Source organism: Clupea harengus, chromosome 12 (assembly GCF_900700415.2).
Source record: "Clupea harengus chromosome 12, Ch_v2.0.2, whole genome shotgun sequence".
Lineage (NCBI taxonomy): Eukaryota > Metazoa > Chordata > Actinopteri > Clupeiformes > Clupeidae > Clupea > Clupea harengus.
Window position 1 is genome coordinate 20639126 of NC_045163.1, and position 21976 is coordinate 20661101.

General features: G+C 41.7%; 2 protein-coding genes and 1 long non-coding RNA gene across 5 annotated transcripts; all 3 read left to right on the forward strand.

Moving 5' to 3' along the window:
- Window positions 1-4910: 4910 nt before the first annotated feature.
- Window positions 4911-14028, forward strand: ppp1r26 (protein phosphatase 1, regulatory subunit 26). The gene is made up of 2 exons (XM_031577592.2): window positions 4911-5022; window positions 8878-14028. The coding sequence occupies exon 2, from the start codon at window positions 8953-8955 to the stop codon at window positions 12100-12102; it is 3150 nt and encodes a 1049-aa protein (XP_031433452.1). The 5' UTR covers window positions 4911-5022; window positions 8878-8952; the 3' UTR covers window positions 12103-14028.
- Window positions 14029-15864: 1836 nt separating this feature from the next.
- Window positions 15865-17871, forward strand: mrps2 (mitochondrial ribosomal protein S2). Its single transcript, XM_012830218.3, has 4 exons — window positions 15865-15976; window positions 16254-16367; window positions 16633-16762; window positions 17039-17871. Exons 1-4 carry the CDS (start codon window positions 15943-15945, stop codon window positions 17577-17579), a joined length of 819 nt encoding a protein of 272 aa, XP_012685672.1. The 5' UTR covers window positions 15865-15942; the 3' UTR covers window positions 17580-17871.
- Window positions 17872-18451: 580 nt separating this feature from the next.
- On the forward strand, window positions 18452-21672 carry LOC116222951. Of its 3 annotated transcripts, none has more exons than XR_006152699.1 (3): window positions 18452-18869; window positions 19899-19984; window positions 20086-21672. It is a non-coding gene; the product is annotated as an uncharacterized LOC116222951 (long non-coding RNA). The 3 variants fall into 3 exon arrangements; XR_006152700.1 differs by lacking the exon at window positions 18452-18869 and having other exon boundaries at window positions 18881-19984; window positions 20086-20162; window positions 21265-21672; XR_004164845.1 differs by lacking the exon at window positions 18452-18869 and having other exon boundaries at window positions 18881-19984.
- The last annotated feature ends 304 nt before the right edge of the window (window positions 21673-21976 follow it).

The following is a 21976-nucleotide window of genomic DNA, read 5'->3' on the forward strand; positions in this document are numbered from 1 at the left end:
GTAAGACAATGGTCCAAAGCACATAGCAAAGAAAGATCGGTGTCTCTCGATGACCTCGTCAAAGCCCTAACCACAGTCCTAGCGAATACTTGTGGTTATGCTAAAAAGCACTGTAGCATTAGTCATAATGATTTTGTGTCTGCCATACGTAAATCAGTTGGCACAGATGGTTTAACAAGATTGTGTGAGATAAAACAAGAGTCTTAATCAAAATATAATAAAACAAGGCAAACTCTGCCAAATGGTTCAGCAGATCATTGAAGGAAAAATAAGACAAAGCCACTAAAATACTTCAATACGGACCTGTTGTTTTTAAGGGGAAAAAAAAATGTATTGTCACCTGCCAGGTTGGAGGTTACACTTGTGTTTCGAGTATGAGGATGACTAATAGATGTTTAAACGGAAGTGGCCCTAATTTCATTGATGGGCAACGAGCAACAAGCACTAAAGCTATCATGTGGCATGTGGGAGCATTGCGCAGACCTACCAATTTTGCGCTTAAGATCTTACTCCTTGTGTTAATTAGCTAAATTATTTAAGTTTTTAAATTAGCTTAAGTACATGTGCGGCAGACTTTGCTTGTTGCGTTGCTCATTGCCAGTTGTCTGTCGATGAAATTAGGGCCCTATGTGTTAAAACTGTGATCGCAATGTAGCCACTTTATTTAAAACATGGGGGACAGGCCATTCCGAAGTCTAAAGCCTAACTACCTCAGATAGAGCAGAACTTTATCCACAAAGAAATCAGAAATACCACTTTTATGTGACTTTCTTTTTTAAGGTATGCATTTCGACAGCACATCAGAATATGAACTTGCATTCTAGACACAATTATTGTTTAACAAGCTTTGTAGAAGTAGGTGAACACCTTGACAACTTGTCTGCCTTGGAAGTATTAATTAGCTTTAAGAATGTACATTCTCAAATGTATCCGACAACAGCATTACTACATTACTGTATTACAAAAAACAAAACCAGACTGATAAAATGCATATGAATACTGAATCTTTTGCTGCTCTAGAAACATTTTCCTTCTGGCAAAAAAACTCTACATTGAAACTGCACTATGTTTATGTGCTTATGTCCACAGTACACGGAGAAGGGTTAGCACAAGAGCAACGGGATCTTATAGAGGGGAAACTTGAAACCAGTGTTGACAGAAAGATCCCGATCTTCCTAGAGGTACTGCTGGAGGTTAAAGCAGAATCAGAACAGACAGGCTCAGGAGGCGAAGATGATCCTTGTGGGGCCCAAAACTGATCCTCCTGATTATGCAAAGCATTCATCCTTCAGCAGGTCACACTTCATAGATGAAAAATCTAATATTTACAATGGGGACTGTTCAATTTCAACATGGTAAACATCCAATTTGAATAGCCTCCTGGTAATAAAACAATATTAAATTTAAAATACTTGTTTATTTAGCAATATCTGGGGGTTTTTCAAGGCCCGCAATGCCCCATAATAAGCCAAGGGCAACAGAAGGAAGGACAAATTCCCTTTTAAGAGGGAGAAACCTTGAGCTGCATCCTGTTCAAAGGAGGAGGCATCTGTCTAAGGCTAATCTTGGATGGAGGTAAAAAAGAGGGGAAAGGGAGGAGAGGTGGAAGAAAGCAGAAGAAAAGGATGCAAAGAGAGGCATAAGGAGAGGGCAGAACCTGAAGCAGAACAGCTATACATACAAATGAGGGAGAAAATACAGGAGGTATATATAAACACTCTGGGCTCCAATTTCATTGATGGGCGAGGAGCAATGTCTGCCGCACATAAACTAAAGCTATCGGTGGTGTGTGGGAGCATTGCGCTGACCCACCCATGCTTATGCTTTAGATCTTGCTCATGGTTATTTAATTAGCAAAATTATTTTTGCCAAATTATTAAATTAGCTTTAGTTCATGCACGGTGCACTTTGCTCTGCTCGTTGGCAGTTGCCCATCAATGAAAAACGGGCCGTTTGTTTTTGCAACAACACAACAGTATGACATATTATGCTCTCCCAGCTTGTTACACATAAGATGACAGAATGACAGAAATTACAGGAAGTAGGACAGTAACTAAGGTGTGTGAGTGTGGGTAACAAAAAAAAAAAAAACGAACCTAACTCAGATGGTCTGGCACATGGCAGGCCCCGAGAGATGAAGCTTACCTTCTTTCCCACCAAAGATGGCCTTCTCCAGTGACCCCAGTCACTCTTGCCATTCACAAAGAGCCTGCGCGGTTTTGTTCCTTTCGAATTTGTTAAATTTAGTTTGTCTAGTCTTTTTTGGTAATTTTTAAAAAAAAAAAATTCATAAAATACTGGCTGGTGCTTCCTACTCCTGGTGCCCCCGTGTGGTTTCTGTAATACAATGCGTCACTTCTCCCAGAGTGGCTACAGGTGATTTGTTGGCTTAAAACAAAAGGGAAAACTAACAAAACAAACCCACTTGCCATGGAGCCAAGCTAACCCACCTCCCGCTAGGCTGATCCGGCCTAAGAAAAACACTCCTTTACAGAGTACCCCAACACCACACTTATTCATCCATACAAAGGAACAACTCCTGCTTCAGTAACTCTATCGATACCACACACAGTCTCTACACCATCGCCATTTTTTTCAGCACAGGTTCCCCATCATTGCAATTAAAGGGATAGCCCCACCCCTACTGAGGGGCCATCAGCTGCACATGTAAGGACGCTGCAGATGCCAGTATTTAATTAAACAAAGAAATAAACAAAATATAAATGCGTGTCAATTTAGTTATGTGTGTATGTAACCATAGTCAGTATAGTAAAGAGCATTATATCATCATGGCATGGAAACTAACATTTTAGATACGATAGAACAGCATTTGTTAGACTTAAATAATGGGAAGTTAAATATCTGCTAGGGCTGCACATCTAGGGTGCAGGTTGGAGTTATTCTCCCTTTAACCAACATTGCTCCAGGATAGAGAGGAATTACGCTGAGGGAAAAGGCAATTACAGAATATTCAGCGGTGTTCTAAGGCAACATATACTGCAGTGCTTCACAAAAGAAAAAAAAGCATAAAAGATTCATACAATGATACATATGTTATGTTTTCTTAAAAATTAGCTAATGCTTAAAAGGTTTATTTGATCATTTTGCATTATTTTCCCATTTCCTAAGATCCTACTAATACTATTTTGGATAACGATCACTAAGTGCATTATCCTGGCTGGCATGAAAATGCACTTTATTTTTTTTTGTTTGTTTCATATTTTTTCAATTATTAATATACTGTTTAAATATGGCATATATACATTAGTGATGTATTTGTTTTATTTTTAAAACACATAGCAATATATACATATAAAATACATATAAATCAGAATGGTCTTTTCAACCCAAATAGTTTGTATGTAAATGTTAGGCTACAATTCAAGAATTTTGAATGCTTGCCGGCAACAATTTTTGATACTGATTTCACATTCAGAAATTATGCTGCACTGATGATGCTTTGATTGCAGTATGGCAGTCATTAATCGTATTCTCGCATATTAAAATGCTAATTATTGTTTTCAAGTGAATGTATTCCAAGTATGTGGTTAAGTGGGTAACCTGAGTAAGTTAACTCAGGGTAAGTGGTAAGCCTCCTAATAGAAGTGCCCCATGGCTTTGTTTTTCGCTAGCAGAATTAAATCATGGGGCTTTTCTATTAGGAGATTTACCACTTACTCTAACTAACGTACCCAGGTTTGTCACTAACCCAACGACTATAAAAAGCCATAATCAATGAAGCTCCGATACTACGAGTCACCATGGCAACAGCGAGAAAACAAGGTCATCTTACTTCACCCCAATGGAGTTAGAAGTTCTGATACGTGCTTATGGTGAGTATGAGCACATAAAAATAAAGTAAGCAACACAGCTGCAGACTTCCATGAAGTAGCTGTAATCAGAAAATGAATAAAAGTATTGCTGTTCGTGCCATGAAAATCATAATTTGTGTTGTTAAGGGTTGTAGCCTAATAATTAGCTAAACATGACATTTTCTGACCAGTGACTTAAAAATGCCTTAAAACCCGAAATTGTGATTTTTACAGCACAAACCAGCAAAAACTTACTTTGCTGTGTGAGTCAATGAGTTTGACCACACATTCTTTTAATAGTAGGCTACAGGTGAAAAAGTGTTGGAATATTATTGAATAAAATGTTATTTTAATTTGATAAAATGGTAACACTTGATTAGATAATCATCAAGGAATGATGGCACATCTATTTGCCGTCTCAAAATCTTCTCTCAATAAAATGAATGTAGCTTCAATTAATAAATGTAGCTTCACTGACAGGTAAACGAGGAAAGGACACCCCATGACCAGTAGCTGCTCAGCAGGGGGTAGGAGATTCAGGGTTCATTAAAGAGAGCAGGTTAGGTTCAAAGAGTCAGTAACCGTGGTAACTGATCCAAAGTTTGAGTTACCTCTCTCTCTGAAAGGGACAACCCAGAGTTCCCCTCATCTCATGGTTAACTAACTCATACGTTTGTTTGTAAAACTGCTTTCTGGAATAGCCCCCACATATTGGAATACCCCTTTAAGTGCAAAACTGAAAAACAAAAAGAAAACACACCAGGCCTGCAAGGTTTTTTTTCACGTTTTCTTTTTGTTTTTGTGTTTTGCACTCCAGTGCCACCATAGTACTGAAAAGGAATGCAGAAGTGTTTCAGAAAAAACTTTCCTTCACCAAATCCTTCATGGGGTTCCACTATGAAGTCATCATTTCCATTATTTTTGCACTTTTTAACGATGTTTCTGAAGATTAAGCTATCAAACATCAATTTAGCTACCTAGTTTCATTTGTTTTAGGGGGTAGGAGGCGAGGAAAACGGAGTGTCATTATTTTTTAAAGGCACTGTTTCTTTAAATGAGCTCTCCAAGGTAAGTAGGAAGGCAGTGGGGATTCGCGACCGCGCATTTTCTGCGCGTATCCGTGCGGACACTACAATTTTAAGAATTACAAAGAGAATCTCCGAAACCGGGAAAATTCACCATCATTGTGCTTACTTCTACAGCTTTTCAGGTACTGTAAAACTGCAATACATCGCGTATTAGATATTAATTGTGTTATACTACCACCAGGAAGCTTCAGACACACAATACAAAGGGTTTTCTTAACAGAAAAATTGCCGGTTAGAAGTGGGGAGGCCCGCGAGTATCTTGTGCATCCAGACAGTCCTAAAGCAACGATAGAAACTTATCGTCCCCGTTTGATTTTCACCACACGGCTTTTAGCTTAGTGATAGCAATGCAATGTATTGTACTGTAAATGGATACTGCTGTTCGGTTCATATTTTAATGGTGAGGCGAAACGCGTACAGCTTGAGAGGGCAGTGGCCGTGTAGGGACGGAAGCTGCTCTCTCTGCGGTGTCTCTTAGCGATACTCACCGGGCATCAGTGCAGTCCGAGCCGCAGAGGAGATACGGGGACAGCCCGGTGCGGCGATGCGACACTCGGGGTTTAGAGGTCTGGAGTTAGCAGGCTACTGTGTATGGCATGTGACGTCAAATTATGACTAAAAGAACACAGAACATGTAACTTGTAATCGGGCGAAACACATTTCGAATCCCAGTAATGCTTCAGTCAATTCAGACATCATTTTTGTGCAAGTAGGTTTGTAACGCCACGATCCGTACCACTATCGGCGCGTTTTAATGGTCGGGAACTAGCATCGATATTCATTCGACTTCCTGACACGATACGGCTCAGTGAAAACACATGTCTTAAACGTGACTAACGACATTTTTGAAGTATGTCTACATGGGCTGACGCAAAGTCTCTTGATAAACAGTAGGCTATACTAGTAAGTTTGTCATGAAGTTGGACCCTACCACAGTTGGCTCAGGGTACCGACGGTCGCTATACGTTACCAAGGATAGTTAGCTACCTGGTTTAGGTTTCAGCCAGGTGGGACTGAAACGCTAAAACTTAGTACCCAATGGCGGATTGGTTAATTGCACTGCACGTCCCTTTCATTTACACCTGCTAGCCTGTCGTGACAAGTAACAGCGCCTTTCCAAATAAAAAAAATCAAACGAACAATGCCAGATTCTAAAACAAGGTTGCCTTACAGAGAATTGGCTAACGTTACCTCATGGCTCTGGCTACATACAAGCAGATGCAATAGTGGCAGAAAAAATAGAATATTGTAACGTCCGTTTCATACATATTTCTCATATTTCTGTATACTATGTAACACCTCCGGGATGCCATGGTCTGCAAGGCATCCATCCTTGTAAAACGTAAATGGCTAGCTTAAGTATTTTTCAGAGCTGCAGTTGTGGTGGTGCATAAATTGATAACTTAGAGAAGTACTTAATTTTCTCATCTTTCTCATGGGCTTCATTAAGCATTAGAGGTTCATCATATTGCAACACTACTCTTTAATGATGCAATTAAATTGTATTTACATAGCGCCAAAACAATAAAATAGTTATAAGGCGCTTTACAGAACCCAGAGCTTGAACCCCCTGGAGCAAGCACAAATGCGAGAGGGGCAAGAGGAAACTCCCTGTTAACAGAAAGAAACCTTGAGCAGAACCACTGCTCGTAAGGAGGGGGCCCTATCTGCTTGGAACCGGCCAGGTTGACAGGTAGAGATAGAAAGGGAGGGGGCAATTAGCAACACAACACTGACCTTATGTCTGAGAAAAGTTTTTTGTTTTTTTTAAGTGGAAGTGGCATGACAGTTTCCTGGAGTAATCGATCACTGTGTTACTACTGGTGGACAGTAGTAACATTATCAACACATAAAAGGTTAAGGAGTTTGAATGATTTGATTGCACATTTACCAAATAACTGCAGAAAATGCTAAATGTTGTATCCTATGCCTCGCTAGCTTGGGTAACACAGTCACTCTGGCTAGTTTTTTTTCTCCAGATTTTGCAGTTTACACTGGGCTTTATTGGGCAGCAAAGATTTACCAGCTGTGAAAACTCTATTATCTTCCATTGTGTTAAATGCGAAGAGTAAGGATATTCAAATCAAGGGGTGGGAGATGAGCATGCAGTTACATTCACTGCTGGTAGGATGAAAGGGTGCCAGTTGCACCTTTCAAAGTTTGTGCCATTTAGGTGATAGACTTAATAGCCTCAGTGTCTATACGTTGTTGATAATGAAGGCACTCTCCACTGGCTTCCCTCTTCCCACGACAAGCAGTTCATCAAGTTAGCAATTTATTGTGATTCTCAGTACGTTGGTTAAAGTAGGCCACTGTCAGATCAATGTTCAGAGGCTACACAACTGTACTAAAGTGATACCATATCAGCTAGTATAGTCGTGTCATACATTGTTGAAGGCAGTATAGTTTCATTCTAGTGCGTTCTATGATTATGCAATATATAATATGTGCTGGCTCATGATTAAGCAATTTATACATGTGCTGGCTCACAAGTGCCTCCATTGCCTATGTAGGCTATATGAACCTTCAGTAAACAATCAGGCTGACTCTGGGCACAGAGAGCAGCTTCATTGGATAGGACCATTTGGAAAAATCAATATGCTAAACTGAGTTGAACTACTCGGTTCTACTCACCTGTCTGAAAATGAGGGGAAATAATCAAATGTGGTTACGTTTAATGGTGGTCACGTTTGTCTCTTTCATTACAGACGATGGTAACTTTAAATTCTGTAATTTATAAAATGATGTTGGTACTGGCTACTATATCAGTTCAAGTTTTTAAATTGAATCGCATTTATCGAATGTTATCACGTGTAGCTCCTAAAATGTGCCCTGCTGATCAGTGAATGTGTGTGTAAGAAATGTTTTCGTATATTAAGTAAAGTCTGTGAGGTAGTCTAAAAAGAATGTTACCATGGTCTGGTTACTCTAAGTTGAGAAATCACCTTGGGTTCAGGCATTGAAGTAACATTATGTAACGATTTTACCTTAAAATAACAGCTTCAAAATCATTTTGGTGGTACACTGACTTGTAATACGGAGAATGGCGTCTGTGCCACTGCTACAGCGCGCTTGGTATTGCACTATGTAACTTTGGAGTACAGGGGGCAAGAACTACGTAATGCTTTATGGCACCACCTCACGCAACCTCACAACAACTAGACCCATGCATTACCTATAAGAGGAAGCTAGTGCAGTATTTTCTGTATGGACATCATGGCAGAGGCGACAAAGGAACTGAGGAAGAAATTGTCTGAGGAAGCAAAGAAGAGAAAAAGAGAGAGTAACTGAGCAAGAGTCAGTCAGTAAAAGAGTCTATTTCAGACTGGCTTTTACTCGTTGGTGAGAGCTAAAATGTATAAAAGGATTTAAGTCAGATGCTGAGCTGGCCTTCTTTCTGTTGGACTAATCAGTAATAACTTGTTAGCTGTCTTGTGTTGCGCTTGCTTGATGTTTGGCTGTGTTGGAAAGTTGTCGACTCGCTAGTTTTCATCATACATCTACATCCTTGCCAATGTTATTTATGAAAGGATTCGTCATAGGCTGTAACCTTATTGGTGCCATCACTGTCTCACGGAGAGTTGTAGTTTTTCCCTGATGCCCAAAGTCATCGACCTGTTTTGTCTCAAATAAATTACAAATAAATTAATCTCACGTCAAAAAGTTTAATCAGTCTTCATCAATCCCCAATAAGCCATGGAAGTTTGCAACCTTGAAAACCTAACTCAGCCAGCCTGTCATAAATTACACTGTCCAATGTATATATAGCATGTCGCCAACAACATTTTATTGGATTGCACGTACACATACTCATATTGCCATCTTTGGGGATATGTCTATGTGGCGTATCAACCTGGAGAAAATCTTACTTGGAGTTGATGGTCTAACGTGTCTAATATGTCTAACATATCATTGTTTATTATCTAACGTGTCTAATATGTCTAACATATTATTGTTTTTGTTTCTGTGCATTACAGAATGTGAAGAACATGAGGCAAATGTAGCAGCGGTGATCTGATGATCTTCCTTGGCCACTGTTCCGACCCTCTAGAATGTTCCTGAAGAGCGTGCCTCCAGCGGTGGCAATTCACTCAGACTGGAGGAGTGTTGGGAGTGTTAGCAGTGTCGGAGGTGGCGCCCCCCAGAGCCTGGGCCTGCCACTGTGCTTCAATGACTCAGACAGCAGCCTGTCAGGTAGCGGCACGCCCATCAGCCACAAGGTCCAGATGATCATCGAGACCCTACGGACCACCCAGTCCTCCGTCGAAATGAACGACGGGGGTCCAACGGAAGGGACAGGGTCTGCACACTCTAGCCGGGAGTCCTTACGGCCACAGGGACGCAACATGAAGACAGGGCCCAGTGGTTCCAGAAGTGGGGCAGTGGTGGACTGCAGACCACCTTTGTTACATCCGAACACGAATCCAAAGAGTCAAGATTCAGACTCTGACAGTGACAGTTCAGTTGATCGTGGGATTGAGGAGGCCATCCAGGAGTACCTGAAGGAGAGGGTGGACCACAAGCGCAAGGCAGAACCATCTCCTAACCCAGTCAGCACCAGCCCAGCAGCCAAACTCCCATGCCGAGAGACTGTGGTCACGGCAGATAACCTACGTCCACAATCGTGCTCCGACAGTAACAAGGTGCTCACAGCCAGCAATCATATTCTCAAGAATTCTAAAGGAGGTGTTAGCCCATTAGCAAATATAAAGAAGAAGCTCAAGAAGAAGAGGCTAAGCAAGGAGAACCCTGTAAAGAAACCAGCTGTGACCATGCTATCATTTTTTAAGAAACTGCCATCACATGACCAAAGAGGAGCGTCCTCCACCCTCCCCCACCAAGACAAAGCGCAGCCCTCCCTGGTTGTCAAAGCAGAGGAGCCCCTAGAGGCCAGTAGCAGTAGTGATGATGGCATTGAGGAGGAGATCCAGCGCTACCAGCAGCAGAAGAACCAGGAGCGGCTTCAGCTGACCACACCACAGATAAAGAAGGAGGATTCTGACTCCAGCAGTGATGATGGCATAGAAGAAGCCATCCGCCGCTTCCAGCAGGAGAAAGAACAGAATGAGATAATTCACCAGAAGACAAATAAGAGCGTGGTTAAACAGTCGCCGCTCAAAAACGCTCCCCCAGTTGGCAAGGTGGGTCTCCTCAGCACAGACAAAATGGAAATTATGTCAGGCAAAAAGGCCTCAAAACCTACAAATCCTGGACCCACAAAGAAGAAAAGGAAAGAGAAACCTGGGACGGAGGGGAAGTCGCCCATGACTGGCTTCTCCCCTGACAGACCTGCATCTCTAGGCAGTCCCTCCTCAGACAGTTTAAATGGCAGAGGGCATGTTGTTTCCCCCAGCAGACCAGAGCCTACACCAGTGCCTTTGCTAAAGGTCAACACAACAGCTGAACTCATGTGTGCTGAAGCCATCTTAGACATCTCCAAGGCTGTGATGCCCATGACCTTTGACCCTAGTCCACACCCCCTGGAGCACACACTCCTTGTGGCCTCCACAGGCCCCCCAATATCCTCTAAGGATCTAAGTGATGCAGAGAGCTCTGTGGACAGTGAGGATGGGATTGAGTTGGAAATCCGGAAGTTTCTGGAGGAGAAAGCCCAAATGCAGAAAGAGACGCCAGCTGCACCAGTCACAGCCCAAGAACCACCCAAAACAACATTTAGACCTAGGCTTCCAACTGAATCAGAGAAGGGGGATCAAAGTGATGGAAAGAGTAGTTCATTCGACAGCGACGAGGATCTGGATGCCGCCATCAAAGACCTACTTAAAACAAAGAAGAGGGTAAAAAGAAAGTCAAGAAAACCCCTTACAAAACCAGCAGGCAACTCCCCCACCACACACCCATCCAAAAAACCCAAACTCCCTTCTGATCCCATTGTTAAGACTGCCAAACCCAGCCTTTCTAAGGGAGTAAAAAAGAAAATCAGTCAGGTAAAAAACAAGAAGCCCCACAAGGCTGTTAAGAGCTCTCCAGACGTAAAGTTGGAGAAGAACGGTAAAGCTCTAGGTCAGCAGGCCAAACCAGACATAGCTGAGGGTGGCAGTGCAGGAATTGATATTCCAGACTGTCTAGCTGTCAACAAGGAGGAAGAAGACAGTAGCTCAGTTGACAGTGATGACAGCATTGAGATTGAGATCCGCAAGTTTCTAGCAGAGAAAGCTAAGGGAGGAGGTGGCAACACCAGCATGACCACTGCCACCGTAAAGACGGAGGATGTGGAGCCAGAGAGAAGGCTTGAGGACCAGAACCTCAAAGAGGACACCTCCCCTCCTAGGGCCATCAAGTTGGAAGATCAGCAGGCTGAAATTCCTCTAGACTTGGGAATGCCATGCTTAGATGCACAATTAGAGAGCACTAGGGATAGCCAGGCAACGGTGGGAAGCCCTGCCCGGGATGGACTCTCTCACACCCCACCGACAACCTGTAAGGGAGAAAGGAAGAGGAGCTTCGAGGAGAGACACTCACCCAACATTGTCTCCCCTCCTGGAGACAAGTCTCACTTGTACCCTAACTGTGACACACCCAGTAGCAAACCACACACCCTTACACACACACCCAGCAGACCACACAGTGTCAGACACTCTCCCAACAGAACACAAACAACCAGCAGCCCAAATGAGATTCCTCCCTCTCAGACAACCCCCTGCCCAGAACGCACTAGTAACCCCACTGCAACCAGTCTCCCTCGACTCAGTCAGAGCAGCCGTCCAAGTGCGGTGGACTCATGTGGTAGGAACACTGTTTTCTCGACGTCTTTACCTGTGGTCACCTTTTATCGAAGTTCAACGGAGACCCCGGTTAGCAGAGACAGCCAAGCACCCCGTGTTAGCCCTGGCCGTCATTTGCAGGCAAGTGGGAAACGTGGACGATGGGACCAGCCCCCACCATCTCAAACCCAACAGCCCTGTGGAAGCACCTTGCAGAAGTACCAGGAGGCCTTGCTGGGACAGTCAGCCCAGCAAGCCAGCCACTCACAGGCTGGAGGTAGACAGGAGAGAGAGGGAAAGGAGGAGAGAGAGAGAAAAGAGGAGAGAGAGAGAAAAGGACAGACTGAAATGAGAGAGGTGAAGCAGAAGGAAGAGGCAGAGTGCATAGATGAAACAGATCTGGATTCAGAGGAGGAGAGGAGACATGGAGAGAGGCAGAGGCAGAGGGAGGGTAGACAGCAGAGGTTCCCCAGTGTGTGAGTACAGCCCCTTCCCTTTCCATGACCTTTCACCTTTTTTGTATATTAGCTCTCACAAGGTGATCAGGTGCAGTGGATCTTCCACTGCTTGCGTTAATTCCACATATTTTATATATGGCGAGGCACCAAGGGATCTTAGCTTAGTGGGAGTGAGTTCAAGTATGGTTGTAGAAAAGTTTTTGTTTTCTTTTTAAATGTGTTTGTACATTTATAAATATATTTAAATGCACATAATATGCCATCAAGAGGAAGAGATTGACCTTTTTTTCATTTGTGTGTTTAAACTCAATGTATTCCTTTTTGTTTTGAATTTTTGTTTTTACTCCGACAGAAAGAGGTTTCCTCAACAGACTTTAAGAAGTCCGATTTTCGTTCTGTAATAAGGATTAAGAGTATTACCCAAACAAAATTGATTGGGATTATCTCTTACCTAAAAATACTAACAACTGTATGCTAAAGGAGGTCCGTTCAATGGTCGAACTGAGGTTCTCAGTCTGAAACAGGATAGTTTGAAATATTTCTCTAAAGTCAGCGCACAAGTGGTTATATCGAATAGTGCACAGCTCTGAACACATACTCAAAACAAACACAGTATCACACATTCACAGTGTAAGTCTCTGCAACAAATTTAAGTGTAAAAGTTTAAGCCACAACATTCAATAGAACAACTGGCAAAAATGGTGTCATTAAGGAGCAGCTGGTGTGGGTGAATGTGTGTATGAAACGTTTGAGGAACTGAGAAGGACTATTTTCATCTGATGAGGTACTGAAAAGAACTACCCTCTTTCTGTAGGAACATATCACCTTAAGGGCCTCTATCTTTTTTTTAACCACATTCTTTCATTTCCATTCTGTGTGTGTGTGTGTGTATGTGTATGTGTGTGTGTGTGGTGTCTGTCTGTCTGTCTGTCTGTCTACATCTGTCTTATTGTCACCTGGGAGAACGTACATATCACATCACATATTCTCACAAAGCTTTTTTGCCAGAGAGCAAGGGCATGGGTCATGTATGTGTGGAGGAAGGCAGGCTGGAGCTGTCACGCATTCAGAAAGGACACCAAGCCCAGCAAATGTGGTTACTATGGTTACTAGAGGGTAAAAGTAGGTCTACATATATCATCCAGAAGGGGTCTTGCACTCATTTAATGAAAAAAACTCTGTCATCCATCTCTTCATCATCAATTTGCTCTCCTTTCCTGTCCACTCGGCTTGTGCCCATGTCTTTCACCCAAAACAACCTTAATTTTTCTCTTCTTTGAACTCCTCTTATCTTCATCTCATCTTCTGTGTTGTCTCTGCCTCACTGGGTTTGTTGGCTAAAGGTCTACTCCAGGATTTAGCTAAATTATATTTTAATTCACAAAAGGTTATCATTGACACTACTTCTTTCTTTCTTAATTTTTTTATCTGATTTGAATCACATTGATTAAGATAAATTGGATAAAATTTATGGCGTATGTCTGTTCCTGAGGAAGCCTTTGCCCCTCCCAGCTAGCTCCCTGCTGCAGGTGAAGCGCACAGATGTGTAAAAGGGACTTCCCCTTCAAAAGCAAAGGACCTCTCCATCTTCTTGTGGTTTCCATATGCTCTTTCTTTCTCTGTTGCACACACACAAACAATTCCAATTTCACAAGTGTGAAGTTCAGGTTAGGTGGTTCCTCTCTGTTCTGTTTTTTTTTTTTTTTTTTTGCTTGTGGTAAGAACTCAGCATTTTCTCCTGGATTTCAGATGTGAAAAGAATGTTATTTATTTTTGTTTATAGACTTAAAGAAAGGATAAAAAAGACATACTGACTATGCTGTGCATCGCCAGTTTTCATAAATATTTTGCAAAACTGATGCTTTTTCCCTTTTTCCCGGTGGAAAGGAGGGTGGCATTCTGACTGGATCTTTACAAGTGCTACAGTGTAATAAATAATGACTCTGAACAACCTGCTGCAGTCTCCTCATTTCCTCTGTGTGTGTGTGTGTGAAAGAGAGAGAATAGATTTGTGCAATAGATTAGAGGGAAATAAACGCCTCCATGTTCAAATATGCAAAAATAGTCAAATAAACAGGCTGCTTACTAGAATAACAATAAAACGTCTGTTATACACACCAAGAACGGATGGTGTGAACTTTCGAAAACCCATAAGACATAATTAAGTATTAACTGCCTTCACTCACTATGTTTTTCTGTTCTGCTGGCCCCTTTTCTTCCATGGCCTTACTTTGATTACTTCAGTTCCAAAATTATCACCCAGGGCAGCAGAACAGAGGTATTTCTCTCTGAACTCTCATTAAACCTGGGACTTCCACCAATCAGATGTTAAGAAAAGCTTTCAAAAAATCCTTTACAGGGCCTTCAGTTTGTTTGTCAAAAATAAGAATGCCAGTGATGGTTCGGGGAAACAAAGAGGGAGGAGAGGGAGAAACAGATGTTTGTTTTCAAATCTCTGAATAAGACAATATTGCCCTGCGTCCTGTACTACAGCCACCCCTAAGCAGAGTGTAAATGGTAAGGGGTAGCATTAAATAATTATGGATAAGTGGATGTTGCATTCAGTCATTTTATATGTGTGAAGATGCAGGAAATAAAAATGCTAAATGTATCATACTATCGAGTTGATTTTCAACATTGTATTTTTTTTTAAATGCCTCTAGACAATGTATTTTGTGCAGTCCGATTTGACAGTGATGCACAGTTTCACAGTATTTGATATTTTGTTGTAATGTATACCTGTTGCACAACCACAGGTCACTGGAACGCACCATAGATCCAGGGATCACACTGAGCCCTTACATCGTCCTCAGCACAGAGGAGAGGAGCCGCAAAGCCAGCAAGGTCAAAATACAGGTCAGCACACAGCAGAGGCCACACAAGCACAAATGCTGTATGTATCTCACACTATATGTACTAGTATGCTAACACAGGAACACACAATCTGAAATCAACCTTAAGTCATCAGGAAACATGGATAGACAGTAGGTTAGTAAATGTCTATAAATGAATTGCAATTTTTTCCCCCTGAATGTTACATCCCGCAGAGCCCCAAGAAATACAGAGTTGTGAAGAGAAAGCTCCAGTTTGTGGTTTGTAGTAGGCTACCAGGTAGGTTTAACTGTTAAGGGGAGTAGTGACATGCTAAGCTGTGGTCTGGAGTTTTGTAGTCTACTCTATTGAGACAATGTTATTGTTTTGGCGCTATATGAATTTAATTGAATTATCAAAGACATAGACAAATGCTGTGCTGTATGGTTTGGTTTGCCCTCATTTGAACTCATTTTACAGGAAGGAGGCCACAGGAAAATGAGGGGTAATTCCAGCTTCCAACATTTTTTTAAAGGAAGGTCCCCCGGTTATGACACCCTTGACACCTACATTTGAAACCGTGATCGTGTTGGTTGTGTTACAGCATTTCAATTTATTTGTATGTTATGTTTGTTTAAATTCAATTTATTTGTATGTTGTTTGTTTAAATTCAATTTGTTGTAATGTTGGTGAGTTTAATGTTTGGCCTTTATTTTTGTACCGTAGTATGTATGCCTTTTTGTTTGTGCCGTAGTATCTATTTTTACAGTTTATACAATTTATTGTGTTCAAAACTCAAATTTGTAATTAGAGTACTTTGGTTGGATGAATACAAAAATGCTTCTAAGGTTTTAGAATGAGTACATTTCTACTTTTAAATGATTAAAGCGGTCATCAAAAATTGCCCTGGTCTGGTCCTGGTTTAGTAGTTGTTGCGCTGAATTATATTTGGGAGTTGGAGTTCTTAATAGTATGTGAGTCCAATCTGTATCATGCTTGAAGACTCCGCATCCCAGCATGCATCTTTGACCTTCAGTGGGCGGAGATTGAAATGACAAGCATGGCTACCGGGATCCTCACGAAAGGTGAAACTCCAAACACATTTTAGTTTGTAAATTAATATCTGTTTCAAGAACGAAGTGTATGTGGTCTTGTTTTCCTATCTGCTATGATAGTACGTCTGTATAATTAAGGTTGCTGGAGAGGTTTATGAGATATATCCTCGTAGCTAGCATAACGTTAGGTAAGGTATCGGAATTGAAGCATGTTAGCTAACTAACTAGCTAGCCAGCCAGATTATCTCTTGTCTGTGGCCCATATCTTGCCTTGATGTGTGTTGTTTGCTTTTTCTCGTCGTCTCAGTGATCGGCGGACTCCGATGCCCTCGCTTTACCGCAGCTGCCCTCTCTTGTAGCGGGCAAGCATACAGCACAGCGGCTTTACCAAAGGCAATAGTGACACCAAGTGACATCACAAGTGAGGAGACAAGACTGATTCTTTTAGCCGTCAAGATCTTACGAATAAAACATTCTTCTTTGGATATGTGTGAATTAACTACTTTTCAATAGATTTTGTATATGTGCACAAACACTCAAATATTGCATCTGCAATTGCAGATATTGCAAGGACGCCTGACAGTGTATGAAAGATCTGTGTCAGGTGTCCTTGCAAAGCTTTCTGTATGTATGCCATCATAGATGTTGACCTAACATACAAAGAATCTGCTCTGTTTATCTTTAAGATGACCAAGACAAACTCCTGAATGTCCCGCTGAGCCAACCAGACTTCTTCCGGGTGTCCGAGCTCTTCAATCTGAAGGACCTGTTTGATGCGCGTGCTCACCTTGGTCACAAGAAGGGATGTCGGCACAGGTGATTGTGTGAACTTAAAATGTCTAAGTGTTTACAGGATTGAAATTTCATAAGGACATCTACTGGATGTTGTTAAACATATGGGTTTGTATATCTGCCATTGAACAATGTCAGCTAATATTTAGAAAGTAACTGTCTCAGTGTAATTGTGTATCTGTGTGGGAATGAAGGGTTTACACTAGTCTTTATAGTGGTGTCTAAGGTTTGTGTGACACATTCTCTGCATCTTTGACCTTTTTCTGCATCTCTGACTTTTCTCATCTGTGTCTCTCTCAGGCTAATGGAGCCGTACTTGTTTGGAAGCCGTCTGGATGTGGATGTCATTGACCTGGAGCAGACAGTGGAACACCTGCAGCTGGCCCTCAACTTCACAGCGCAGGTGGCCTTCCGCGGGGGCGTCATCATGTTTGTCAGTCGGCGACGGCAGTTTGGCCACCTAGTAGAGCGCACAGCCCGAGACTGTGGTGAGTACGCTCACACGCGCTACTGGCAAGGCGGCCTGCTCACTAACGCCACCATCCAGTATGGCGCTGGTGTACGGCTGCCTGATTTGGTGGTCTTTTTGTCCACACTGAACAACGTCTTCCAGCCCCACACTGCAATACGTGATGTGGCCAAGATGAACATCCCGACCGTGGGCATCGTGGACACCAACTGCAACCCCAGTCTCATCACGTACCCAGTCCCTGCCAACGACGACACGCCTGCCGCTATGGAGCTCTTCTGCCGGCTGTTTAAGGTGACCATCAACCGTGCCAAGGACAAGCGAAGGCAGCTGGAGCTGCTCAGAGGCCTGGGGCCCACTGCAGACATGTGAACCAGACTGGTCATAGTCAAATATGACCAAAATGACTTAACTCAATGGGGTTCTGAAGCTCTGAAACCACTGCATCAGGATGAGCAAACTGGCAGCATACAACACAAACAATATCACTTATGCTCGAACAACTCTACTCTGCTCAGCACACCATTCAACACAGTACAGCCCAAGTTAAAATTCAGTACAGACTTGCCTCACAATATTATGGACTGCCTGCTAGGAGTGTAACAAATAATTATGTGTCTTTGTTTATTTGGTCAGAGAATAAAGAGGAATATGTGAAGTGGAATAAATGACAAATTGTGCAATCGATGATGGTAAAAATACTTTTGGAGATGCAAATGTTTTCTCGTGAACCTAGTACAAATGATTTGTTGATGTCTAAAGTGCAGCACAAATAGTAAGGCTCTTGACAAAATGTTAGTTTATACACTATAAGTAGTGTAATACTTTGTTATCGTGAGTGTTTTGGGAACTGGGGTTCATTACATAGACAGCTGATTCTGTACATCCTTAAGTCATCATTATCCCTTGCCAAAATAATTATCTGGTGACACTAGATTTAGAATTTGTTATTTAAAACCTGCCTCCCTTGTCACTAAATAAAAACCAAGTAATATCAGGCCTATCCGTTCAGTTATTACAATCTTAGGCTACGTTTTCACTAATACTGGGAATATATTAGCGTACTATAAATATACGTACAGTACCAGTCAAAAGTTTGGACACACCTTCTAATTTTTTGAGAAGATTTTTCTTTGATTTTATTATTTTCTACATGGTAGATAAAACTTTTTTTGTTTAGCACATCATTCCATATGTGTTATTTCGTAGTTTAAATGTCTTCAGTATAAATCTACAATGAAGAAAATAATAAAAGTAAACACTTCTCAAAAAAATTAAAGGTGTGTCCAAACTTTTGACTGGTACTGTACATGTACTTAATAGTATCGCAGGGTGGCGGGCTCTATAAGGCCATAAGAAAGAGAAATCCTTTACGAGGTTCAGTTCAGTCTGTTAGCGGTTTCCTTGATATTCTGTACGAGCCTTTATAATGAATCTATAAGACATCACAAAATATGCCATTTTCATGGAGAAATTCGAAATCAATGCCCTTCGCGGAAAGTGTCAACTGTATTTGACGTGTCTTCGCGTTGCGTATTTTGTGGAAGTTGTCCCGCGGTTATCCCGTACGTGGCTTAGTTGCTGTCAGCCAAGTTATAGTACAGAACATGAGCGATGAGACATATACACTCTCAAAAATAAGAGCACCATTCCACGAGCGAGGTGAGTTAACCTACAAAACTTATGAGGAACATGATATTAAATTTGCACGCAAGTGCTAAATAAACCCACCCTAAACTCACCGAACGTTATTGTTCAACGATTAGCGATGGCTAGCATAGTCACCTTGTCTTTATCATGCCCTTAGTTGAATTCAAATTCCTTTCAACACCACGATTTGAAATCGCATGTCTTCCATTTATAGTCTGTCATGTACAATATTTACGAAATTCAGTATGAAGCATGTCACGTGTTGCATCAGTAACGTTAGATGGCTAGAAAGTTCCAGACAAACGCACACACACACAGCCCAGAGAGGCTGGATTAAAATATGGATGCAGGATCAAGACATTTGTGAAAATAATCCTGTGTTAAAACATGTCTGGAAATAAGTTTAACAGTGTAAATTCAGCGTAAGGTTACATAATATCTTCGTTGCGGCACATCTGTGTTTGTAGTCCAAACCATTTGGAGTCATGTACTAATTTATGACAGTGGGATCTGAGATCCATCTGAGTGACGCTATCTGTTGACGATAACTTCGTGGCTACTTTGGTTGCATTGCATTGAGAATGGCTTGACATCTGTTGCGTCAACAATCTGGGTGCAGCTACTGTCCTATAACACATGTAGGCCTACATTAAGAAGGGAATATGGACACTTGTTACGCATTATTCGTGATGAACAGACCACTAACAAATACTAGCTTTCTTTACTGAGCCTGGAATGTGCACAAAAATATCTGGTTGGAATTATAAAGAAGTTTGAATGTGGTATGTATGTTTGTCTGATTCCTACCCCATGAACATGTATTTCTTTTATTTGGTACAGTATTGTTATGGTTCCATTTTATATCTGGCCGTTTACAACCATAGCTATCATTGTTTAATTTATGATTTAATTCTGCTATTAGGCTCAATCGTTTGAAATTGCCAGTTAAAATCGTAGGACTAATTTTTTAAACATGCATTATGTTGCTGTTATTTTTATTATGAGTACTTGATTCTGTTTGCAATTTTATACTCCGTACAGAACTGGCTATAACTGTCGGTCGTGCCGTAAGTGGGCAAACCTGAGACAAACTAGGAGACGGACTTGGAAACTAGGCTGCAGGCATGGTGCATAACCAGATACCTTATTTTAATGACGTATGCTAGCAGCTGTGTATTTAAGTGTACCAATGAACTTTTAATTAAAGGCTGTTTTTTCCTTAATGCAGAAGAGTGCAGGCTCATAAGTGTCTTAAGTGGATCTCTGCTATAGAGACGTTTGGTGTTTTTATGGGTCAAAATCATGGTAAGTTTTCCGTTTATACTATTACATTTATACATTGTTGTTCTAAAAACCCTAATGCAACAACATAAGGAACTATATCTATACCTGATTCGTGTGATGTTGAATCAATGTGTCTAAAGATGAAATTACAAACTCTGTAATGAACAGCATAATAACGTTTTACTTGAGTAAATGCTGTTGTGAACGCTGAATGTTTTTTTGCCCCATGAGACGCGACTGTGGCACTGATTCCACGGTTGAGCCATAAGCGGGCGAACAGAAACTGGCTTGAGTCGGGCCTGCATGCCCTGTGTAGTGGGCTGTTGGCATGGTAATCAGCCAGATAAATACTAAAATGCTACCTCCCACCACCCACACACCACCCCGGGACTGGTGAGCAGGAGGGTTTTGTGGTGCTATACCTTACAATAGTGTATATACACCATGTATAGTGTAGTGCTGTATTGAAATTCAGATAGTTTTGAATAGAGCATTACAAAGTTAAAGTCAAACATGAACCACAAAGCATGTATTGGGTGATGAATAAGATAGTACATTGTACAAGATAGTACAAAGTAGTGTTTGTAGTGAGTTATTGTTTGTCTTCTCATTTTCTGGTTTATACATCTGTCCAGATGAATTATAAACACAATGCAGAATGCAATGTGTTGTTTAGAGATTGGTTCTTCCATTGAAAACTAATGTTGCTAATATATTTTCATTTGTCACATGCAAAGGCCATTTTTAGTCAGAAGTATGAAGGGTCAGACACGTGAGTGACTATTTGGAGCCCTGAAATGGAGAAGCTACATGATATGTGTCTCATTTTACACACATAGTACATAGGCATGAGGTATTTGCACACACACGAGACACCCACTAGCTCCTTGAGGCATTGCAATGCGGCTTTTGCTGTTGTGCCTGTACTGCAAGAAAACACAGAACGCCTTTGGGAGTAAACTGCAGTTTGCAGTTGCACTCTGCAGTTGTTTGTTCACTAGTTACTTGCACACCTACAGCCTGCAACATAGAACCACACATCCCCTACCTACTGCTGAGCCAAAACATACTGAACAATAATTAAGTGGTAATACCCTGTGCTGTTTTCTTTATGGCTGATCAGGAGGTGATATGCTCTCAGCCCGTGTGTAGACCGAAGAAGGTCACCATTCCTGTGGAGGGGCACCTTCCTCCAGCCTCCTGACGTTCATCGGAAGAACGCTACAGTGGCAGGCTTGGGCCAAAAAGGTCCGGTCGGGTCCATCAGGAGGTTCCGTATCCAGCTTTACACAGCCTGAGGACTCCCACATGAGGTGTTCCAGATCCAGTTGCACAAAGAAGTAGTCAGTGGGACCAAGGTCATTGAGAGGTGCTCTGGTTAAGCAATCCAAGGGTTATGTTGGCCACAGCTCACTGAGAATGTCTCAACCAAGAGAGATGTTGGCTGGCCTATATTTCTGTTCTGTTCAGTGTTGCCTGCAGTGCTGGATGGTTTACTGAATAAACACAGACAAAATCTTTTGACATTCAATGGTCTTATTCAGTTCCTTCTCCATTCCAAACAAACTCATAGAGACCTTTTGTCAATTTCCTAAAGATGAAGCTTGGGTTTTTGTTTCAATCTGCACAAAGACCAGACCTGCTATTGCCTCTGACCGTAGTCACTCACAGGAGGAGACCACCAGAAGTGTATGTGTAATATGTCAGTACTGTCGAGTAGGAGAATTATGTTTGTTTTTTTATACGTGAGATTTGGCACGTTTTGAGTTGGCTCATTCCATTTTTACGATGACCTCTATTCTATTGAGAATGATTTATTATAGTACACCCCCAGC

What these genes read in the sequence shown, in the direction of transcription:
- ppp1r26 (XM_031577592.2), top strand. Translation starts at nt 8,953, where the DNA reads ATGTTCCTGAAGAGCGTGCCTCCAGCGGTGGCAATTCACTCAGACTGG.
- mrps2 (XM_012830218.3), top strand. Translation starts at nt 15,943, where the DNA reads ATGACAAGCATGGCTACCGGGATCCTCACGAAAG. An exon ending in TACCGGGATCCTCACGAAAG is followed by an intron (nt 15,977 to 16,253) that starts GTGAAACTCCAA and finishes TCGTCGTCTCAG; the next exon opens with TGATCGGCGGACTCCGATGC. An exon ending in GACACCAAGTGACATCACAA is followed by an intron (nt 16,368 to 16,632) that starts GTGAGGAGACAA and finishes TTTATCTTTAAG; the next exon opens with ATGACCAAGACAAACTCCTG.